This window comes from Solanum tuberosum, unplaced genomic scaffold (assembly GCF_000226075.1).
Source record: "Solanum tuberosum cultivar DM 1-3 516 R44 unplaced genomic scaffold, SolTub_3.0 scf00693, whole genome shotgun sequence".
NCBI lineage: Eukaryota > Viridiplantae > Streptophyta > Magnoliopsida > Solanales > Solanaceae > Solanum > Solanum tuberosum.
Window position 1 is genome coordinate 50,509 of NW_006239613.1, and position 21,361 is coordinate 71,869.

Consider the following 21,361-nt stretch of genomic DNA (forward strand, 5'->3'; position numbering starts at 1 on the left):
GGGGGGGGGGCATGAGAAGCTCAACAAGGGACATGAGAGGCAAGAGTATCTGGAGCATTTCCATCTTTAACATCTAAATTAAAAGGTTTACAAAACAATTGCCCTCTAAGCTATCTTCTTCCTCTCCCAAGAGAGCTTACTCTAAAAGTACTATTTTGAAATATTTGTTGTGGCTCAATTTCAATAACATCTTAGGGAAGGATGAGGCTGCATTTTTGTACTTCACATAGACTACCCATGCGGGTTGCTAAATTCAGCTCAATCAGATACTTATCTGTCTTTGTTTTGCCTTTAGATCATCAAATTGAATATGAAGCCGAGCCTTCTCCATTTGTCTTTAGACTTGAGAAAGAGTTTGTTTAGATTTTTTTCTCACCTTTGGAGTGTTATTGGCGGCAATAAGCATAGTATACTCTTCAACTGTGTGAGTGAGATAGTTTTTCTTCTAGGAGGCTTCAACCTTAAGCTTCTGTACCTCCGCAGTCCACTGTGATAGCTCCATCTTCAGGCTCATGTTCTTACTGTATCTCCCTTAGTTTTTGGGAGATCTTATTTTGCTGGTTCATAAAGGACTTCAGCATAATGTTCGACTTTAAAATTCTCATTTTAGGCACTAACCTCTTACAATTTAACCCTTAGTCCTTTAGCCTCCACCCTTAATTGTTCAATATTTTCGAAAAACATCGCGATCTGATGAGGTGCACATGAGGAAGGGCCAATTTCACAATCAAAAGTTTTATTTTGTTCTCAATAAACAATTTCAGATTATTAACTCTATAAAAGTTAAATGGTAATATTATTATAATAATCGTTGTTGTTAGTTGTATAAGTGTTAAATATTTAAATTAATTAAGATAGATCATGAGTCACATATTATATATTGATTATTTTTAATTTTTTTATTAAAACTACTCAAAAATATATTAAGCGAACTACTTTGAACCTACCTCTAACGTAAGAGATAATTTTGTCAATTTTTTTCTAATATGATATGATAAAATTAGATATATTTTGTCAACCATAATTGAATTGTAAATTGTGTAAAAATTAAATAACGATATTAATGTAATAATTGTTGTTACTAATTATATACGAGATATGTACTTCCTCATGATTAATTGACTAAAAAATTACGTCGGCAAAATCTATACTCATTAATTTCGATGATAATGTACTACTTCCATATAGTATTTCCTCCTACGACCTTTTTGACGTGAATTTAAATATTAATTTCGTAAGTTCTTACAGAAAAAAATTATATATTTATAAAATGCAAACACAAAAGGACTATACGATGAAGTTTAGAAAAGATAAGATCTCTTATCCTCATACAATCTGAACAAAAAAAAAAGATTTTTTCATATATCTTATACGAAAAATCGAACATTTCTTAATAAAATTCTTCGATAAAAAAATATAAAATAAATTTTAAAAAAAGACTTTTGTTAAGGTTTAGAAAATCATAATTTAACATAAAAAAGTTTGCAATAAAATTACTCCACTAATATATAAGAGCAAAAAAACAGGTGGTATATATCGCCGTCAGAACCTATTTTACTTGACCCTACTCTCGAAAAACAAATGATGGTTATTCTGCCGGAGTAGCAGTTCCGTTGCCGGAGACAGCAAAGAAATAGTTAACTGCATTAGCAGATTCACCATTTTCTCTTTTTTTTGTTTATCAATGGAAAACTTGCTACCGGTGAGTACTTTCCCCTCACCTCTTTACTATGCAAAGTTCACTTTGGTTTGATACGAAATTCAATTGCATAATTTATGTTTTCTCGTGTGTCGTCATTTGAATTTTGTTTGATGATTCTCGGCAAGTCTCAATTGCTTTTATTTGTATTATAAGTTCGTTTTGGAATATACAAAATTTTGTTTTCTGAAAGCAAATTGGGTCGGTGGGGGTGGTTGATTGTAGAATTTGTCGATTTGGAATAGTTAACGTATACTTCCAGGTGATGAAACCCTAGTGAAGTTTTGGTAGTGTCGGACTGGGGCGCTGGTTTTCTCATGATCCCTCAAAAAAACAATGAAGGGATTGAAGCAAATAATCTAAAGTGAGACATGAATTGTTCAGAGGTATCCAGCAAAAAGTGCTAATCTTGGGGGGAAATTTGACCTTCTATGTTAGCTTCCATAGCCACTGATCAATTAGAGTTTTGCTGGAACTCAAATGTTTTGCAGTCCGACTTTTCCTTCATATTCTCTTAAAACCAATCAAACTTGTGTCCACTTTCCAGCTGTTTAGTTTCTCTGTTGTGCATTTTGGGTATTGATATGGTTATTGCTTCTTATATTCACATGTCACAGAATTGTTTAGTCTTCACCTTCCTGGAAATTAAAATTGTCAAAGAGTGTCCCATCTTTCTAATTGTATTCTAGTTTCGTTTGATACTGCTCTTACAAATTTTGTTTCATCCATGTTTATTATTTTTGCTTGCTATAGCTTGACACTGCGGTTCTGCTACATCAAAACCAAAAACTCTCTCAAAAGCTTGAAGCTCAGAAGATTGAGATTGCAGTTCTTGAAGAAAAATTCACTGAGTTGAGGGACAAACAGAAGCCATATGATAACACTCTGTCTGTTATTCAGAAATCATGGGAAGAGGTATTTTATTTCATTCCAGTAGTTGGACACTTAAGCATGATATTACCTAACACAGATTTGAGTTCTCTATAAGAGTATCGTCAGTCTGGTCCTCAAAGACACACAAATGGACAAGTAGACACATGTATGGACATGTTTTTCCATGTCCTGTATAGTACTGTGTGTTTCTGAAATGGATTTTTTGACTTGCTTCTTTACTAGTTGGTTGGTGAATTGGAAATCTGTTCTATGCGCCCAGAGGATCCGATAAGACATGGAAATGCAAGGAACCATCAATCTTGCGCAGAAGGTGAGAGATGCCCAACTATGCTAGTTTTTGTTCCTCATTAGCTCCCAAACTCTCCTTCCTCTCTTTCTAAAAAAGGACATAATGTGATTGTGCAAAGAAATTATTAGCAAGATTCTGATTCACAGTGGATTAGAGGATATGGATGCTATCTAGATTTGTTAAAGAAGAAGAGTTTGATGTAACAGTCTGTGCAGCCTTCTAACTATTTATAACTTAATTAGCTGTGATAAGTTGATAACTAACTTGTTTCATTGATGATTATTGAAAACTAATTTTAGTATCTAGTTCTTATTTATTTTTTTCGGTAGGAAAGAAGCAAAGATAATTAAACACTGTAGTACACTATTGGTAATGTTAATTAGGTAAACTAGTAGGTCATTATAACCCTTGTCAATCAATTGGTGGCTCAAGTTGACATTATCCAGAAATCTGTAGTGAGGGATATAACATTAAGCCTAACAAGAGGTGTTATATGTTTAATCTTAATCTCCATTGCTAACTACCTTGTTCTATCTTTTGTCTATCTTCCGGAACTCTTTAAATAAAACATGGGAGGTAATGTAGTGGAAGAGATAGGATTCTATAGTGTAAGGTGCTTTTTTGCTTCCCAATAAGCTCTTCAGGTTTGGTGTTGGTTTCCATGAGCAGATGGCAAACTCTAATGGCTTGTTTAGAGGGTTTGGTGCAGAACGTTCTCACACATTTAAAACCAGGGTATATAGTACATTTTTCGTGCTATTTTTTTTTTTTTGATAATGGTAACTGTATTCACACCAAAAAGCCTACAGGTAAAAGCTGATGGGGTGGGATTTACAACCCTAGAGGGTATCATCAAGACCAAAGTCTAGATAGAAACCTTACAATTGTCTATGAAATCACTAAGCTATCTATCTCCCCCACTATATCTTGTTTACACCAAAAATACAAAAAACTTATACTCTTCATCTTGATCTTTTGGAAACTGCTAGCTTTTCCATCATGGCATCTTTAATTTCTGCTATTCGTTTTTGTTTTCTAGCAAATATTGTCTTGTTCTCTGCACACTGTTAATTTTGTGCGGCCTGTCTATCTAACCAGTTTATAATATTGTTGATGGACCTCAAGATATTGTATATAGACCTTTGTTATCTTACCTTGAATACTAATTTGGTAAAAGTGCTTTTTCTGGTGTTGTAATTTTCTAAAGGCTGTTCCCATACATACTGTTATGGTAAGATAGGGTTATTCTGAAGATTCCTATCTCTTCTAACATAGTCTGTGTTATTTGGTTGTCCTAGTAAAAGGAAAAAATTGGAGCTATAGGTTTCTGAAATTAGATCAATTTTTTTTCTCTCATCTATATTTGTATCTTGTTGTTGCTAGATGGTTCTGTCTATGCATGCGAGGATTCTTTCTTAAGTCGCCTTTTACAAACTGGTGCAACTGAAAGCAGCTCTGATGTTAACACTCAAACGGAATATGAACAGAAGAAAATGGATGATCAAAAGATCATGAAAATATTCCGGAATATAGTATCCACTGTAGATGACATTAGGCAAATGAAGGACAAGTTGTGTGCTGCAGTTCTTGAGGTGCTTCCTGAAGATGGTAAGAAGTTCTCATATGTTTTATCTTCAATTCGAATGATACGTCCTTATTCCTTCTCCAGTTTTAATTTTTTTTACTTTTTGCTCTGTAGGATCATGCCTCCAAAAGTCATCGAGTGATTTGCATATAGGAGTTAAAAATCTTATACAAACAATAAATGAACTTCATTTGAAGCATCGATCCCTGGCTGGTGCATTGCAGAATCATAGAGATACCGATGCTAAGAATAAAGCCGAGCTTAAGTGTTTAAGAGGTAACTCCTTATTCTTGATTCAAGTTAATGGAAATATTTTGACATCTTATTATTATGGAAATAAATTATATGTTTATGCCATCTAAACATGGACCCCCACAAATAAATAAATTAAAGAAAATTCATTAAGGAGTTTCTACAGGCAAACTTAATTAGTGAAAACAAATTTCATGATATTACTGTATAATATTATGAAATCTTTGTGTTAGTGAAACAAATATTGTGGTATTAATTTAAAACGTTCTAACATTTTAAAAATAGAACTTGTATATTTAAACCAACTAGTAAAGTTTACGTGCTTTTTCACCTGTGTCTCGCGTCAATCAATTAAACTATCTACAAGAAGAATAAAATTATTAATAAATAGAAATTTACGTTAAAATAAATGTTATATTTATTTCAATGATAAGAGTTTCATATAGCAAGGTTAAAAAAGTTGCTTAAAAAAATGTGAACCTCTTTCTTTAATATTTTTAATTCTTCTATTTTTTTTTTACTATAATTTAAGTAAGACTTATATAAGGTAAAAATATTGATTTTAAAGTCTTAAATGTTAGGACTTTTAATGTAGTTCAAATAAGGAAAGATTTAAGAAACAAAATTTTAGGCAATTTTAAAGTAGTAAATATTAGGAGTTCTTACTTACTGCAAATAAATAAAGATTTAATAGCTATACATTTAATTAATTTTAAAGTTGTAAATATTATGATACTATTTAAATAACAATTATTTGAGGAAAGTAGTAACTGTGAATTTTTTCTATTGTATAGTCTTTTAATGAAGGACAAAAAGTACAATCAACATTTCTAAGGATCTTCATGCTTTTTGACCTGTCTACCACAATTCCATCATAATGCTCTGTATTTGTAGACTATATTATTATAAAAGCGGTAAGTCTTAAATTGAAAAGTTAAATTACTTAGGTACTCTTTTTTGAAACTAATTACCCTACTTACAATTATTTTTTGAAGTAAGTTTTTTTTTTTTTGGAGAAAGCCTACTTACAATTATTTTAAAAAGCTCTCAATTAGTAATAATGTTGCCTAAACAAAAATAATAATATCTATCCCTATATATAGGGGAAAACTATCCCCAATAGAATGAGATTAGAATATACTTTTATGGAATTAATAAATAAAATCTAACTAGGAAACTTTAAACTAAGAAAGCAAAAGCATATAAAAATAATACCAAAAATCCTTCCCTAAGGAAATAAGGAAAACTTCCCAAATTTGACCAAAACATGTGGGTCCTTCCCAAGTCACTTGTACGTGACTTTTTCCTCCCTTTTGGGTGAGTATTTTAAACTCATTTTTGGGCAGAAATTTCAGCCCCTTGTGGGCCCCAATCTTCTTCCATTTAGGCTTGGACTTGTACCATGAAATATGTGTAGCACTTAGTCCATTCTTCTCGGGCAGAAATTTCATCCCCATGTGGGCCCAAACCTTCTCCCATTTGGGCTTGGACTTGAACCGTAAAATGTGTGTAGCACTAAGTCCATCCTTCTCCACAATTCTTGAACTCGTTCTTGGGCTTTTCTTCCATGATAAACATCTTCTTGATTTCCCATTGAAGCCCAACAATCTTGGCTTGCAACTCCTTAGCTTGAGACCTTGACGATTGTTTTTTTGGGGCTTCTATAGCATCATCCTTGTGTATGGAGCTATCATTAATTGTAAGAATTTGTTTCATGTGCTTTTTCTGATTTATTCTATGGGCATTTTAGTCAAAACTGTTAACTTTCAGTAATGCCATCATGAATATTGATTCCTCATGTGCCAAAGGTTGGTTTTTGAGATTTACTTTCATTTTTGTTGTTATGAAGGGGAGTTGGAGAAAACCATTGCACATTTGGATGAAAGTAACAGAAAATTGGCAATTCTAAAAGCAGAGAAAGATGCTGCCAAGGGGGTTCTCTTCCCTGTCCTGAATCTTGGAAATAAGCACTCTGCTAATGATAAGGCGAGAGATAAGCAGAGAGACATGCAGGATATGGAGTCCACACTTAAGGAGTATTTGGTAATTTACTGGTTTGTGCGTCTGCACTCATGTTTGGATCCCATTTAAGTAGGTGAATGTGTTATATGAACAAGATCGTGTTTACAGGACCAATCCTCTTTCCGTTTATTCGAACTCAAGCGTCTTCATGAAGAAAGGATAGACATATTGAAGCAGTTGTCTAACTTACAGGTAAACTTTGGTTTGCTTGATTTCCTTCTTCCACTCTCTTCATTGCTAGTGTTCTTGCTGTTTTACAATCGTAGAACCTCATTTGCTTGCTTCATCACTAGTGATTTGAATGGATGCTTCCTTGACAGAACAAACTAAAGAATGTGAAAGCCATATGCTCTTCCCAACCATATATCTTGGTTAAAGATCAACTTGCGAAAGCTAAAGAAGATGTATCTCTGTATCAGTCCTTATACGAGAAACTACAGGTTGTAGCTGGTTGGTAGTTCGATTTTATTTTGTTTATCTTGTTGCTAATTTTTGTGATTAAACTAGGTGGAGAAAGACAATCTTTCGTGGAGGGAAAAAGAAATGAATTTGAAGACTGATATAACTGATGTTTTTCGGCGATCTTCTACCATTGCTGATTCCAGAATAGCCTGGCTAGAAAAGGAGATGCAGAAACACATGCAAGAAAGAAATATGATTGAGGCCAAGCTGGAAGAAGCATCAAGAGAACCTGGTATATTGAAAAGCAGTTGTTGTTGGTTACTGTTTTTTCCCCCTTAAAATGTGTATTACAATGTAGCAACTGCAGCAATATTTAATGATAGATGCCATTTGTTTCAGGTAGGAAAGAAATTATTGCAGAATTTAAGAAATTGGTTTCTTCATTCCCTGAAACCATGGGCGATATGCAGAATCAACTAAGTAATTATAAGGAGACTGCTTCAGATGTTCATTCACTACGAGCTGATGTTCAGTCACTTTCCAGTATTCTTGACCGGAAGGTTTTGGTGCTAATCCACTAACTTGTACTATTCCTTTATTTTTCAAATGGTCATTTCTTTTCACTTATTGCCTTTTTCTTTTTTTTTTTTGCTTTTTAATAGTCAAAAGAGATAGAAACATTGTCTGCCAAGTCAGCTTCCCAGGTGACTGAAATGCTGAAGTTGCAAGCTATGGTATGTTCCATCTTGCTCTTGTCTCTCTGCTTGCAGTTTTTCACCATCTATTTTCGGTCTGTTATTCCTCTGCTTTATTAATTTTAAGTTAGTTCTTACTTCATTGTATTCTGTCACTTGCAATTTTCTTGGCCTCTTCTGTGAGATGTTTTTGATTTCAGGTACTTGAATGAGTACAAATTTTAACGTTAGGTTACTCCTTTTTTGAATTTCCTGGTGTAGGTTAATGATTTGAAAGAGAGTGATATGCATTTAAAGCTCATTTTGGAAATGTATAAGCGTGAATCTGCTTTCTCAAGGTAAGACATGGTTAAATGTTTATTCTGATCAAATGAAGTCACTTTATTATATAAGCGTTTCTTGGTGCACTTTTTTTTTTTCTTTAAGCTTCCAACTTTGATCATTGATAAGGGCAAAAGTACAGCTTTGAGTTTGGCATCCCAAACTTGGATCAAGGGGTAAAAACAGTGTAGGACTGTTTTACAAAGTACCACCAAAAGGGTGGGTTGGTGGGTGTCCAAATTAGCTCAAAAGCTAACTGGACATAGACGTACTATTTAGGGGGGCTCGTAAATAATATTGGCAGGTCTCATGGTTTTGTTCTAAAGGTTGGGAAATTTCATTTATCCAAGGAACCATTTGATCCTATTCCCCTAATGTTCCATGATATGAAGCTAAACATTGGAAACATTAGTGGTAGGGACTATTTGATCTTGAAGATTAATTGTGGCAGCTTCGATGGTAATGTTAGAGCTTCCTACCAGATTGGAGATAGGTTGTGATTGGTTGTTGTGTCCAAAGAATCTATAGGGGGGCATTTAAGTGATGAGCATCTCTTTTCATGATCCCTGGTAGCCTCATCGTCCAATTTAGAGGAAGTGAGATCCTCTTCAAAACATTCCATGAACATATCTAAGTCTCCACCTCTAGTGGTGTTCCAGTGATTGAATTGTTCAAACTGGTATTTATCCCTGTTTTCTCTAATACTTTTATCAGGAGGATTAGGGGCCTTGCAGCTGGAACCCCCTTCCCTTTATTTTCGTAGTATCTATTTTTTTCAGTAATGCCTGGGACTATTTTCCTGGATCCCAATCTTCTTTAGCCTCTCCGCGGAGCTTTTCATAATCTTTTCGATGTTAAGTCCGGGATATTCAGAGTTAAAATTTCCTTTAGAGAAGTATAACCCTCCACTGTCAGAAATTTGTTGTCTCCCGCTAGTCTAACATTAGGAGGTATTGTAATTTTATCCTTGAATGTCATCTTCTTGTTCGAAATGCTCGAAGTCTCATCCTCTTGTTCGAAATGCTCGAATTATAATCAGTGCTTCTACTTCTTTTTTTTTGAATCTGTTTTTCAGCATTTTTTGAATTGTAGCAAGTTTGGATCCTGTCATTCTTCATCTTAAGCTTCCCTTGGTATTTGTTGGGGTGTTTTTTCGTTTTATCTTCTTGTGCTCTTTTCCAACTTGAGTTGTCAATAGTAGGTGTAGCTGACCATCATGAATCAATTGAGACCAGCTTGTCTTTCCTTCCTGTGGAATATCCATATCCTCTATATCCTTGTTTTGTAGTTGATTGAACATGTTGACTTGGTTTCCCTTTAGGTTGTTATTGGTAGACCTTTCCTCCTTTGGTTTAGCACCTTTGATATTGTTCCCAGTAGATTCTTCTCCTTTCCACTTGGTTCAATCCATCCTCCTTGGTTTTAGAAGTGCTAGCTTCCTTAGATTAATTCTTGTTATGCGCGTATGATTAAGTGTTGATTGTGTTGTTAAATAGCACAATTTTAGGAGACTTTCTGCATACACTCTACCCTCCTCGAGGTCGCGGTAAGTCTGTGTACACTACCATCCCCAGACACCACTTAGTGGGATTTCATTGGGTATGTTGTTGTAATTGATTGTCTTTCCTCAATCAATCAGGATTCACTTGTAGAAATATCCCTTTTCCCCTCAAAGTTCTACATGGTATCAAAGCCATTGGTGCGTTTTTCTCCCTCGCAGCAATAAGGTTTCTTCTTATTAAAAAGAAGTTGAGTTTCTCCCTCCTTGAAGCTGTCCGCAAAGGCTACTTCCCTGAATCGTTTTCAAGACTCTTTCTTTCTTGGGTTTGTCTATCACTTTCGAGCATACCCACCAAGTTTTAGATTTTTTTCGATCACCAGAGCTGGGGTTCCGGCAAGGCAGTTTTCGGGTGAGACTCTGTCTGAGCAATTTTTTCCAGTTTTTTCTTCTCCAAGGGACTTTTGTTTAAACTTGATTTCCTTCTAGAGTTTTAGGAAATTTTATTTTCTGATTTGGAATCCTATTAAAACTATGGGGGGAGACGACTTCGGGAGAAACTCTGTCTTCGGATGAAATTCAGCATCTTCGCCGATTCTTGACCAAATCTGACTTGCCTTTGGTTGCCATATTTAATTATGTGCAATCAGGTACTGCCTTTACTGCTCATTGTAATTCTTGGGTTGTTGATTTTGGTGTGAATAGACACATGAGATGTTCCTCTAAAGGCTTACAAAACTACTCTCCTAGTCCCAAAGGGAATTATGTCAGAATAGGCAACTGGAAATTAGAACTGAGCAGTTCATAGAGAAACGACCTTAGTGTTACAATAAGAACAACATCAAGAACAACATACCAGTGTAATCCTACTTCACCAAAAAAAAAAGTACCAGTGTAATCCTAAAAGTGAAGTTTGGGGAGGGTTGGGTGTATGCAGACCTTAGTGTTATTTACTTTAATTTCTTGTTATATACATTGGATTAGGGCTGGGCATAATTTGGTTGAAACCGAAAAAACTGACCGAACTGTTTTTTTTTTTAAATTTCGGTTTCGGTTTTTCAATTAAATCGGTTGGTTTCGGTTTTAAGTCGGTATGGTTTTCGGTTTTTAAGTGTTTTTTTTTCGGTTAACCGAAAAACCGAATTTTATATAATACATTTAATTTATATTTTTTATATGCAAATACTTGCACATTACATTAAAATTACTGAAAAGCCGAATAATATATAAAAGCCCATTATTTATCCCTACATCTATATCCACCCCAAGCCCAAAGACCAAATCTCAAATCCCTAATTCACTGTTAAAAGAGTAAGAACTGAAGAGTGAAGAAGAGCACGCCGCAAGACATTAGACATCGTTCTCTCTCAATTCTCACTTCTCCTTTCCATCGTCGATTTGTCATTTCGTTTCACTTCGCGAGACATTATTAGTGTTTCATGTATGTGTTATTGATATGTAGTGAGTAGTAATGATTAGTGAGTAGTAATTAATTACTTGCCACTACCAGTGATTGATTTTGATTGTTGAAATCAACAAATCATGTTGAAAATCTATTTTTAAAAAATTGATCCAATTTAAAAAGTCCATTTATGACCAAAAAAAGAGAGCCCAAAATGATATTCAAACCGAAAAAGTAAACCGAACCGAAAGTACAAAAACCGAACCAATCCGAATTTATTTCAGTTTAGTTTCGGTTCATATTTTTATCAACTGAAATCCGAAAAACCGAACCGAATGCCCAGCCCTTGATTGGATTAGTGTGATGGTGGATTTTCTCAAGTAATTTATTTTTTGAATTGGACTGAGATATTGTGGCTTTGATGGTGGGTTTAGCTTGGAATTTGTTATAATATGTGCATGTATGAAACTGAGGTGCATGTGTTAGGGATCTGTTTTTGGTGGCTTGATTATACTTATAATGATAACTAATGTGTCAATGTAGAAAAACGGTTGGTTCTCTATATTTCTGAATATGACATGCTTCAATCATTCTTGTAAATTTTTTCTGGACATATCACATTGACATTTTGTTTTTCTTACGGAGCTTCTAATTGCATTTGAGCTGCCTAAGGTACTGTTGACCAATCGTATGACAATGTTTAATCTTGAAGATGGTTTTTGGAGATAAAATATATGAATGAATATCCTTTGTGCAGTGGTCTTTACAAACACTGCTTGTAGAAGCTTTTTGTCCACTTTGTAATGCTGAAATAGCAGTTAGTGTTCGTGATATATATCCTTGCTGATAAACTGTTGAATCTTATAACTTTTAGATACATAGATTTTCAAAGGGCATATATTGACTTGAATGGATCTTTTTCTTCACTAAGAATGCTTCCAAACATTACCATGGTGACTTCAGGGATGTTTTCGAGGCTCGGGGTTTCGAGTACAGAGCTTGGGCATGTGTTCAGAGTCTGAAGACTTCTCTTGATGAACACAATTTGGAAGTGAGAGTGAAATCTGCTATTGAAGCCGAGGCTAACTCCCAGCAGAAGCTAGGTGCTGCAGAAGCTGAGATTGCTGAGCTGAGACAGAAGTTGGATGCTTCTAAAAGGTCTGTTTGCCCTCTTGTTATTTTGAATGATGAGTCGTCATACAGCTGTCAGTAGATCATTCAGAAAATTGTCTCTGTGCGGCTGTGCACTTTAACAATAAGATGACATCTTCCTAACTAGGAGCTGAAGTTATTCTGTACTCACATACATGAAAAGTCTCATACTCCTGTTCTTGGTAATGGCCTTGGCGAATGGTTTGCCATGATTTCTAGGCTTGACTTTGTAGAAAGTATTGATTGGAGGGTCACAAGTCCACTATTGGTGGGAAGAGTGTATTTTAGCCATGCATTCCCGGCTTCATTACAACTTTCAGCTTGTTTAGAGAAGTTGCTATAGTGGGGAACCATGTTCTCATCAGAAGGTCTTGATGGTTTTTAGAGAGGACCTTGGACTTTCGAGAGAAAGATGGCCCTGGAGAACGTTTCTTTTTATCAGTTTGATAGAATCTTGTTTTCCTTTTTCCTTGTAATAATTAATTAGTGTCCTAAGAAAATATTCACGAAGATAGTTGATTCTCGTTACTTCAGGGAACGGTCTAGACTCTCGGAAGTCTTGAAGTCCAAGCATGAAGAAACCGAGGCCTACCTCTCTGAGATTGAGGTCTGTTTACTGCTTAACTTGTGTACTTATAGGTCAGTTGTATGGAAGTTGGAACATTAGCCTTGTAAAACAATCTGAAAGATTTGAGAGATTCTTTTGTTGCAGACAATTGGGCAGGCCTACGATGATATGCAAGCTCAAAATCAGCAGCTTTTCCAGCAAATCACAGAGAGAGATGATTACAATATAAAGGTAATATATTCGACAAGAATGCATTCAATCGCTTTAGTGTTTGTGTAAAATTGGTAAAAATCTCAAACTTTTTTATGTACTATTTGTTACTTAAGATGAAAAGGTACCATTAGACCTCCCTATTTTTTCTAATTGGTGAAAGCTGGAAATTTGTTCTCAATTTAGATGCTTCATGAGTCAATTATTTTCTTCATGTGTGTGGTGGAGTCACTAAAGTTTTAGGAAGTAGTATAGTTTTGATATTTCTCGTTAGACCTCATTTGTCAGATGTGAAGTATTTATGGTGCTGTTCTCCAGCGATTAACTTTTGCTTTTCCTTTTGCTATCTTTCTTCAGCCATTATTCTCTTATAAACATTTATTTGGGGAAAAGTACTTAGAATTATACATCTAATACCACAATGAGTGAAAGTAGTTTAACAGCAAAGAAGTTTGGAAAATCTTCAACTGTAAGAATGCTTTCAAGTTTCAACAAAATTGCATGTAACCTTAGTTTGTCAAAACTGACTACCTCACAACTATGGCAAGGAGCCTGAAGAGTTGGTAGAAGACTTGGAAGTAAACAACACATTATCTCATTACAAATTCTCAAATGTCAAAGATGTAGAGTGAAAGAAAGAGCCGATATGTTGTTAAGACGTTCACAGCATTAGTTCCTTTTATGGGACCACTACTTTAGACACATTTCTGTAGCTTTGCGTGGATATGTTGGGTTTTTAGAGTTTCCCATCCACAAATTTCCTTACATCACTTCAAGAGCACTCCAAAAAACGTTCTGTCTGTGCATTTCTAGTGTCTCAGGTTTCTACTGCTGCCTATTTTGTACTCTGTAGTTAGTTTATTTTCTGTTTCACAGCTTGTTTTAGAAGGAGTACGGGCAAGACAACAGCGGGATTGTTTGGCCTGGGAAAGTCAAATCACAGAGAGAGCAGTTGAAGATGCCAATACAATGGTCAATTCCTATGAAATGAAAGCTGCCAAAATTGATGACCAGGTAATTGCATATCTTCTCTGAAGTGACAAATGTTTATATTTCTCCAGACTTTAAGTGTGTGTATTCCTTTCAGTTGAGGGGATGCTCAGACTTGGTCCAGAAACTTGCTGAAGATAGGGGTCAGAATTCTCTTGCTTTGGAGAACACCCAAAAACGGTTTTTAGATGTAAGAAAATCTTCCCAGCAATTGTGGGAGACGCTAGAAGAATGGCAATCCAAGATCGACAAAGTTCGAGTTGATCTTGCACAGTTGCAGATAGAACTAGAGAAAGAAAGGTAATTGAAGGTTAACCTTTGTCTGTATACCCAGTATCAATTTATCTTAAACCAATACTCTCATGTGTCCCTTTATTATATGGTCCTCACTTTACTTGGCTAGGTTTGAGAGAAAAAGAGCAGAGGAGGATGTAGAAGCTCTGAGGAGAAAGACTTCACGTTTGAGATCACACATTGAAGGGTCATCTGTTATTGAGAAGCTTCAGCAGAAACTAAGGGAATACAAGGAAATACTCAATTGTAGTATTTGCTTTGATAGGCGCAAAGAGGTTGGACCGCCTGACCTTTTCCTTATTTATTTGGTCGATCAGCATCAGTTTGGTGAAGTTTAAAGTACCTATAAAATGTCACATCTGATGTAGGATCCACTGTTGCAAGTTTGTGATTCTTGCGGCAGATGGGAAGAAAAGATTATGTGTTCTTACTTTAGATTGTTTATTGAGATAATAGTGTGGCGATATCCAAGAGATTCTTCAGTGATGAGATCCATGGTTCTGAATTAGGGAGACAACCAATGTCCAGTAGTGAGACCGAATAGTACCTCCTTACCAAAAAAATAGTACATCTAACCAAACATGTGTTAACCAGTAGGCTGACTACAACATAGATATTAAATTTGTTACATGATCTTGTCTGATGTGAATAAGCACAGTGATGCTTACTTCCACCATTTGGTGAGATTCTAAGAGATTCTGAGAGCTAACTTGTTACAGTGATTGGTTTTATTTTTGCCATGGTGGTAATAGAACTAGTATTCTCCAAATATTTTTTTGATAGCGGTGGTGTCCAGGTCAGCTTGTGCATGCCTCGACTATCCCACCGGTATGCTACTTCCCACTAGCACAAGTACTAGGTAACATTACCTATTAAGATTTATTATTGTTTAGACATGACAGGAAAATGCCTAGTGTTTTTTTTCTGTCGGGATTGATCCTTTTTCTCAAGGTTTGCACCCGCTTCATTGACCTCCAAGGTGCAACTAGTTTTCTCCAAACATGTAATTATTTCATTAGTGAGGAAATAATTTAACTTTGCTAGACTCTTTATCTGATGCATATTTCACTCTGAGAGCTAAGTTTTCTTTATTACATTACAGGTTGTCCTCGCGAAATGTTACCATCTCTTTTGTAATCCGTGTATCCAAAAAATTGTAGAGACTCGTCACCGCAAATGCCCTGTCTGCTCTGCAAGCTTTGGAGCAAATGATGTGAAGGCCGTTTATATCTGATCAGAAACATGAGGATGTCTAGGCCTTTTATTATGTCGCTGTGTGAAGCAAGATTGTCGTTCACTGATGGTCTGGGCATATATTTATGCAGGAAATAACATAAGATAGAAAAAATTTCTGGTGGTTGAAAGTAGATGGTCTGCATAGATTTTCTGGTGCTAGTCCAAAGGTTAATGATTTTGTTAATCTTTTGCTGGTGCTCGTCCAAGGTTGTTGATCTTGTTCATTAACCTTTACTTTATTTTAAGTGGATGCACTTAAGTTCATATCTTTGGTTACTGAGGTCTATTGTTGATTGCCTTGTTATTAAGTCCCCATCCAATACCTCAAATAGAGTTTGCTCACCCCGTTGCCTGCCGCCCCCTCCGTCGCTTCTCCTTTTAATATATAGTTTTTACCCCATAGTTACTGCCTGAATAGGTATGTAGGTCAAGTCTTGCGGTTAGCTAGCAAAACTGCAAGAAGTAGAGTTAAGTACACTTGTTGCAGAGACCTTTGCTCAGTACCCACTCAATCTCCTAGCAATTGCCTCAAAAGGTACATATAATTTATTTTTAAAAACCATGTTTTTGGTTGCTGGTTAGGGAGTAAACTCTTCATGTATTAAAACTAGCATAACTAATACCATGTTCTGTAGCATTTTAGTTGCTATGTATAGAATTTAGCACACCAACTAATACATGTATAAATTATGAAGGAATTTATGCATTATTTTATGCCAAGTAAAAGATGGAATAACTAAGTCCTGCATAATTAGTTCGTACATTACTATTACTACCATCCAAACGACCCCTTACTTCATTATGTTGTGGAATTCTTAGGGCTCAGTTGGTTTTGAGAGGTGCATTGGTGTCCTGTATTGCTGTCCAACAGTGGTTGTGATTGAGTTTGTTTGTTTCCTCTTAGTTCAACTAGAAGGAAAATTTTAAACTTGTGTATTCTTTCGTTACTACCTTGTCGTGCACCTTTGTTCGTGCTTAGTTTGAATGAATAAGCTTGCATCCCGGTGATCATTCCACCCAACACAACCAATTTTTCACATCCTTTCCTTGAGCGCCAATTTCGTTCTCGAGCCATTCTCTTCCTCAAAAGGCACATTTTCATTCCCAAAGTACCTATATGCATCATCCAAACTCCAATTATTAGATCAATACTTCACAATCATCACAAGTAGAGTGTATTTAACATGATGTATCACCTAAAAGTGGTAAAAATGTAAAGAAAATAATGTGTTAAGATCACATGTAAATACACCTAACATCATATGCCCTTCTTTTTATTTTATCTAGACATAAATTTAGTGTTTATAAAATCTTAATAATATACCAATATGGGTTGTAGTGCACTGATGAGAGTGTTTCACCCTTAACTAGAGGTCTCGAGTTCAAGCTTTGGGTTTGGAGAAAATTATGTTGGGAGCGTCACCCCCGAATGGGCCCTGCAGTGCGCAATTCGGATTTAGTCGGGAATCAATGTGGGCTCCGGGCAACCTGGTGGGGAACCAAAAAAAAAAGTCTTAATATAATTATTAAGTTTTAACTTATAATAATAGGTAACCATACATAGCAAGGTTAATATGAAAATCTAAAAAAATGAAACTAAATATACTGACCTTTTTTACATTATCAATATAAATAACTTAAATCCTTTATAAATGGAAGGAGGACATATATATCAGCCACAAGTCCAGTGTCCCTTTTGTATTTCTCAATGGACACTTTTCATCAACAAACCAACATACCTAAAGAATTCATTTATCCCAAAGAAGACTTAATACAAGCACAAGAAGAGCTAAATGAGCCAATAATAGACCTAATTGGAGACATCAATTCTGTGTCCACGCTTGTGAAAACAGCTTGCTTGAACCATGGATTCTTTCAAGTTATAAACCATGGAGTTGATTCTAAATTAATTAACATGGCTCATGCTCATGTCAATCATTTCTTTAAGCTTCCATTAGAAGTAAAATTAAAGGTTCAAAAACAACATGGTAGTTTGTGGGGTTATTCAGGTGCCCATGCAGAGAGATTTACTTCAAGATTGCCATGGAAAGAAACATTATCCTTCAATTTTCATGAAAATGGTGGCTCTAATAAGAGTGGTATTGTTGTTGATTTCTTTGAATCTTCACTTGGAATAGAATTTGAACAAATGGGGTAAGTTTTCTTTGCACATTTTATGTTGAAATTGATGTGAGGATATGTATCTCATTTGCACTACTAGAAAATAAGGAATCAGATAAAATTTCGTAGCTAAACAGTAAAATTTATATGTTAATCTCATTTAGCTACGAATTAATGATAGACAAAAATTCGTAGCTAAACATAAAAAATTCTATACTAATCTCATTTAGCTATGAATTAGCGTCGAATTAGAAGAATATTCATTAACTTCGAGATACTTAACATATTTAATTCCATGTTTTCTAGTAATGTATGGGATATCCAAAGTTTTTATATTTGCTTAAGATTTTATATTTACTACTTATTATGTATTTGTGTTTGAATTATATATTATCGTTATAGTGTGAACAATTTCTATATCATCATTGCAATTTTTAAAGTTACCACATTATGTTTGCGATGATTCTAAATTACGACATGTTAATTTAGATTTATTTAATTTGATAATGTAAAAATTCTACACACTATCCATATACAAAATTTTAGTATTTAACTATCATTTCATTAAAAAAAATTATACATCATTTATTCATTTTACATGAAAATAAAATACTGAATCAACCTATTACTGTAGCTGATCTAAAATATATCATGGAAGATGAACAAATAAATTGCCTCAAGGAACTCCAATATATTTAACATATATATTTTATAAACTTGATAGGTACGTATTTTCTCAGACTAGTTTCTCCTATGTCATCTAAAGTACTTGATATTAGCTAGTAGAAACTAATTTACGTTTCATAGTTGCTAAGATTGGAATGATACACAAAAGATGTAAAGAGACTCTTAATAGTGTAAGTATTTTGGGAAAAAATGCACTGAATTGGTATCATAAGTTGAAGGAAGGAAAACCTAATCGACTTAATATATGTAAACCGATTATAATGTAAAGAATAATTTTTTGCATGTCTATGTTTTAAATAGCAAGTAATCTGTCTTATTTTTTGAAGTCGTTGATCCTACTTTTATGGATTTGTCACTTCCACATGACCATTTCCACCCCCCTCCCCCCTCCCCACAGATTGGTGTTTGAGAGATACTGCAAGGAAATGAAGAGAGTAGGACTTGTAATCATGGAGATACTTGGTATGAGCCTTGGTGTAGAAAAATGTTACTACAAAGACTTTTTCAAAGATACAAGTTCTATTATGAGATGTAATTTCTATCCAACTTGTCAAGATCCTAATTTAGTCCTTGGAACCCCACCTCATTGTGATCCAAATTCATTGACAATTCTTCATCAAGATCAAGTTGGAGGATTGGAAGTCTTTGTTGATAACAAATGGAAATCAGTCCAACCTAGGCATGATGCACTTGTCATCAATATTGGTGACACTTTTACGGTGAGTCCTAGGTTAATTTTTTCATGATCTAGTTCAAAAACTTCTTTTTTTAAAAAAAAAACTAAAAAAATATATGCTATGACAAATCGAATGTCAATTATGAAATTAAACATCAATACAACAACAACAATCTAATGAAATCTGACTAAGTAGCAAAGGTATGGGGAGAGTAGAGTGTACGCATACCTTACTATTACCTATGGGAGGTAGAGAGCCGGCTTTCTATTATACTATTTAAATTATCAAGAATATCCAGATTATTATAGTTTTTGTAAGAACTAGGGTCAGATAATTGCTCCAAATAATGTAAAAAACATGTCATGGCTACAATTTCTGATTTAATATCATATAAAATAAAAACAAGATTAGGGTTTGTTTGATAAAGACAACACGTATGTACGTGATAACTTGTCATTGTAAAAATAAACTGTACCTCCAAAATAGGGCTTGCTAGAATGAAGAGAAGAGGTTGTGGAACACAACATGATAGGAACAAGCTAAAGTACTATAATCTAATGCTTGCAATTTCACCTTTCATCTCTTAGGTACGTTTAAGGTTTTATAGCATGTTTGGCCAAGTTTCTATGAAGTTAAAAGTATATATATGTACGTTTATCAAAATAAAATAAAACAAAATAAAGAGTAAATCGAATAGGTATATGTTAATTTAACAAGCATAAATGTATATATATATAGAGTGAGTAGTAGGAATTAAACCATACTAGAAAATAAAAAGATCAGCGACGGATAAAATCTGTAGCTAAACAACAAAAATCTCATTGAGCTATGAATTAGTGATATATTATAACATAATTAAATTACCTCAGAGATTACTAACAAATTCCACAACTAATTTCATGTAGTATATAATATGCATATAAAATACTCAGATATGTAGTAGATAATACATGTAATATAGTTAAAAAAAATGAATCATATTGTGTTGTTTTAATTAACTTGCAGGCACTGTCAAATGGAATATACAAAAGTTGCTTGCACAGAGCAATAGTTAAGAGGCAAGTTGAAAGGATATCTTTGGCTTTTTTCTTGTGTCCAAAGGAAGACAAAGTGGTGGTACCCCCACAACATCTTCTTGTCTCCAACTCAAGAATTTATCCTGACTTCACATGGTCTGATTTGCTCTATTTTACACAAAATCACTATAGACCTGATCATACTACTCTACAAAACTTCACTCTTTGGTTCCTTTCTTCTAAGCAGCCATAGCAAAAAATAAAAACAAATTAAACGTATATCTACTTTTTGTCCCTTAGCTTCTATATAATATAATATAATATGATTGTCGGCATATTATATTATATGAAACTTCTACTACTTTTATTTTGTTTAGTATTGACCTGCGATTAATTTAAATGAAGAGATGTGATTCGTCAAGAATTTATATAATTGATTCATTCTGTTATATGACCCATTCTCTTGGAAGTCCATAGTTATGTAATTTGGAAAATGTTTTCTAATTTTCTCATATTTGATTGGCTGAAATATTTTTCAAATCAACTTATTTTTCTCAATTTAAGAAAAATAATTTACCTCCAAAAAATGAGAAACATTTTCTTAAACTCCTTTTCAACCTCACTGCTCACCTTTCCACCCTAACTCAAGTCTCTGATGCCGAGTTTTGATACTAATTTGAGAAATGACTCATAATTCTCGATTTAGGACCTGACTCCCAACCTCGATTTGAGACTCAACTCCCTCGTTCGGATTGGGGTCGGATTTTGGGTGTCGGTACTGGTTCAGAAGTCTTGTCTCAATTTGGATCTTGGATCACGAATCGACAGTCAAGGTCAGGTATCGGGGTTGGATCTTGAATTGGTCGTTGGGGTCGTGTCCATATTCAAATGTCGGGTCCCAGATTGAATGTCGAGTCCCGAATCGAGAGTCGGGGTCATGTTTTAGGTTGGATCTCGGGGGATGGATCGTCGGGGTTGTGTTCTGATTCAGATCTGGGGGTCGAGTTTCGGTTCTGATTTAGATCTGGGGGTCGAGTTTCGGTTCAAATGTCGGGTTTCGAGTCGAGTGTCAAGGTCGGACCCCAGATTACTCGTCGGGGTCACGTTCCAATTCAGGTGTCGTTGTGTCAGGGTCGGTCCGGAATCGGTTATCAAGGTTGGTTTCCGAACTAGAAACTATTTTCCGTATTTTCTACCCTCTATTAAAAAATAAAAGATATTATCTGAAAAATATTTTTCATTCACCAACCAAACATAAGAAAATAAGTTAGAAATCAACTTATTTTCAAAGAAAATATTTTCTCCTTCATACCAAACTCCTCCGTCCAACAATAGTTTTTCACTATATTAT

At 34.8% G+C, this 21,361-nt stretch overlaps 2 protein-coding genes across 2 annotated transcripts; both read left to right on the plus strand.

The window, feature by feature from the left end:
• The first annotated feature begins 1,534 nt into the window (after nucleotides 1–1,534).
• LOC102583070 (E3 ubiquitin-protein ligase BRE1-like 1) lies at nucleotides 1,535–15,775 on the plus strand. The gene is made up of 19 exons (XM_006366868.2): nucleotides 1,535–1,702; nucleotides 2,453–2,614; nucleotides 2,816–2,903; nucleotides 4,266–4,490; nucleotides 4,582–4,743; nucleotides 6,569–6,762; nucleotides 6,850–6,933; nucleotides 7,062–7,181; nucleotides 7,249–7,435; nucleotides 7,543–7,703; nucleotides 7,806–7,877; nucleotides 8,100–8,176; nucleotides 12,023–12,217; nucleotides 12,746–12,818; nucleotides 12,924–13,010; nucleotides 13,866–14,003; nucleotides 14,077–14,279; nucleotides 14,383–14,548; nucleotides 15,376–15,775. The coding sequence occupies exons 1-19, from the start codon at nucleotides 1,685–1,687 to the stop codon at nucleotides 15,505–15,507; spliced, it is 2,544 nt and encodes an 847-aa protein (XP_006366930.1). The 5' UTR covers nucleotides 1,535–1,684; the 3' UTR covers nucleotides 15,508–15,775.
• A 1,396-nt stretch (nucleotides 15,776–17,171) lies between these two features.
• On the plus strand, nucleotides 17,172–20,336 carry LOC102583395 (gibberellin 20 oxidase 2-like). Its single transcript, XM_006366869.2, has 3 exons — nucleotides 17,172–17,663; nucleotides 18,715–19,036; nucleotides 20,000–20,336. The coding sequence occupies exons 1-3, from the start codon at nucleotides 17,218–17,220 to the stop codon at nucleotides 20,261–20,263; spliced, it is 1,032 nt and encodes a 343-aa protein (XP_006366931.1). The 5' UTR covers nucleotides 17,172–17,217; the 3' UTR covers nucleotides 20,264–20,336.
• The last annotated feature ends 1,025 nt before the right edge of the window (nucleotides 20,337–21,361 follow it).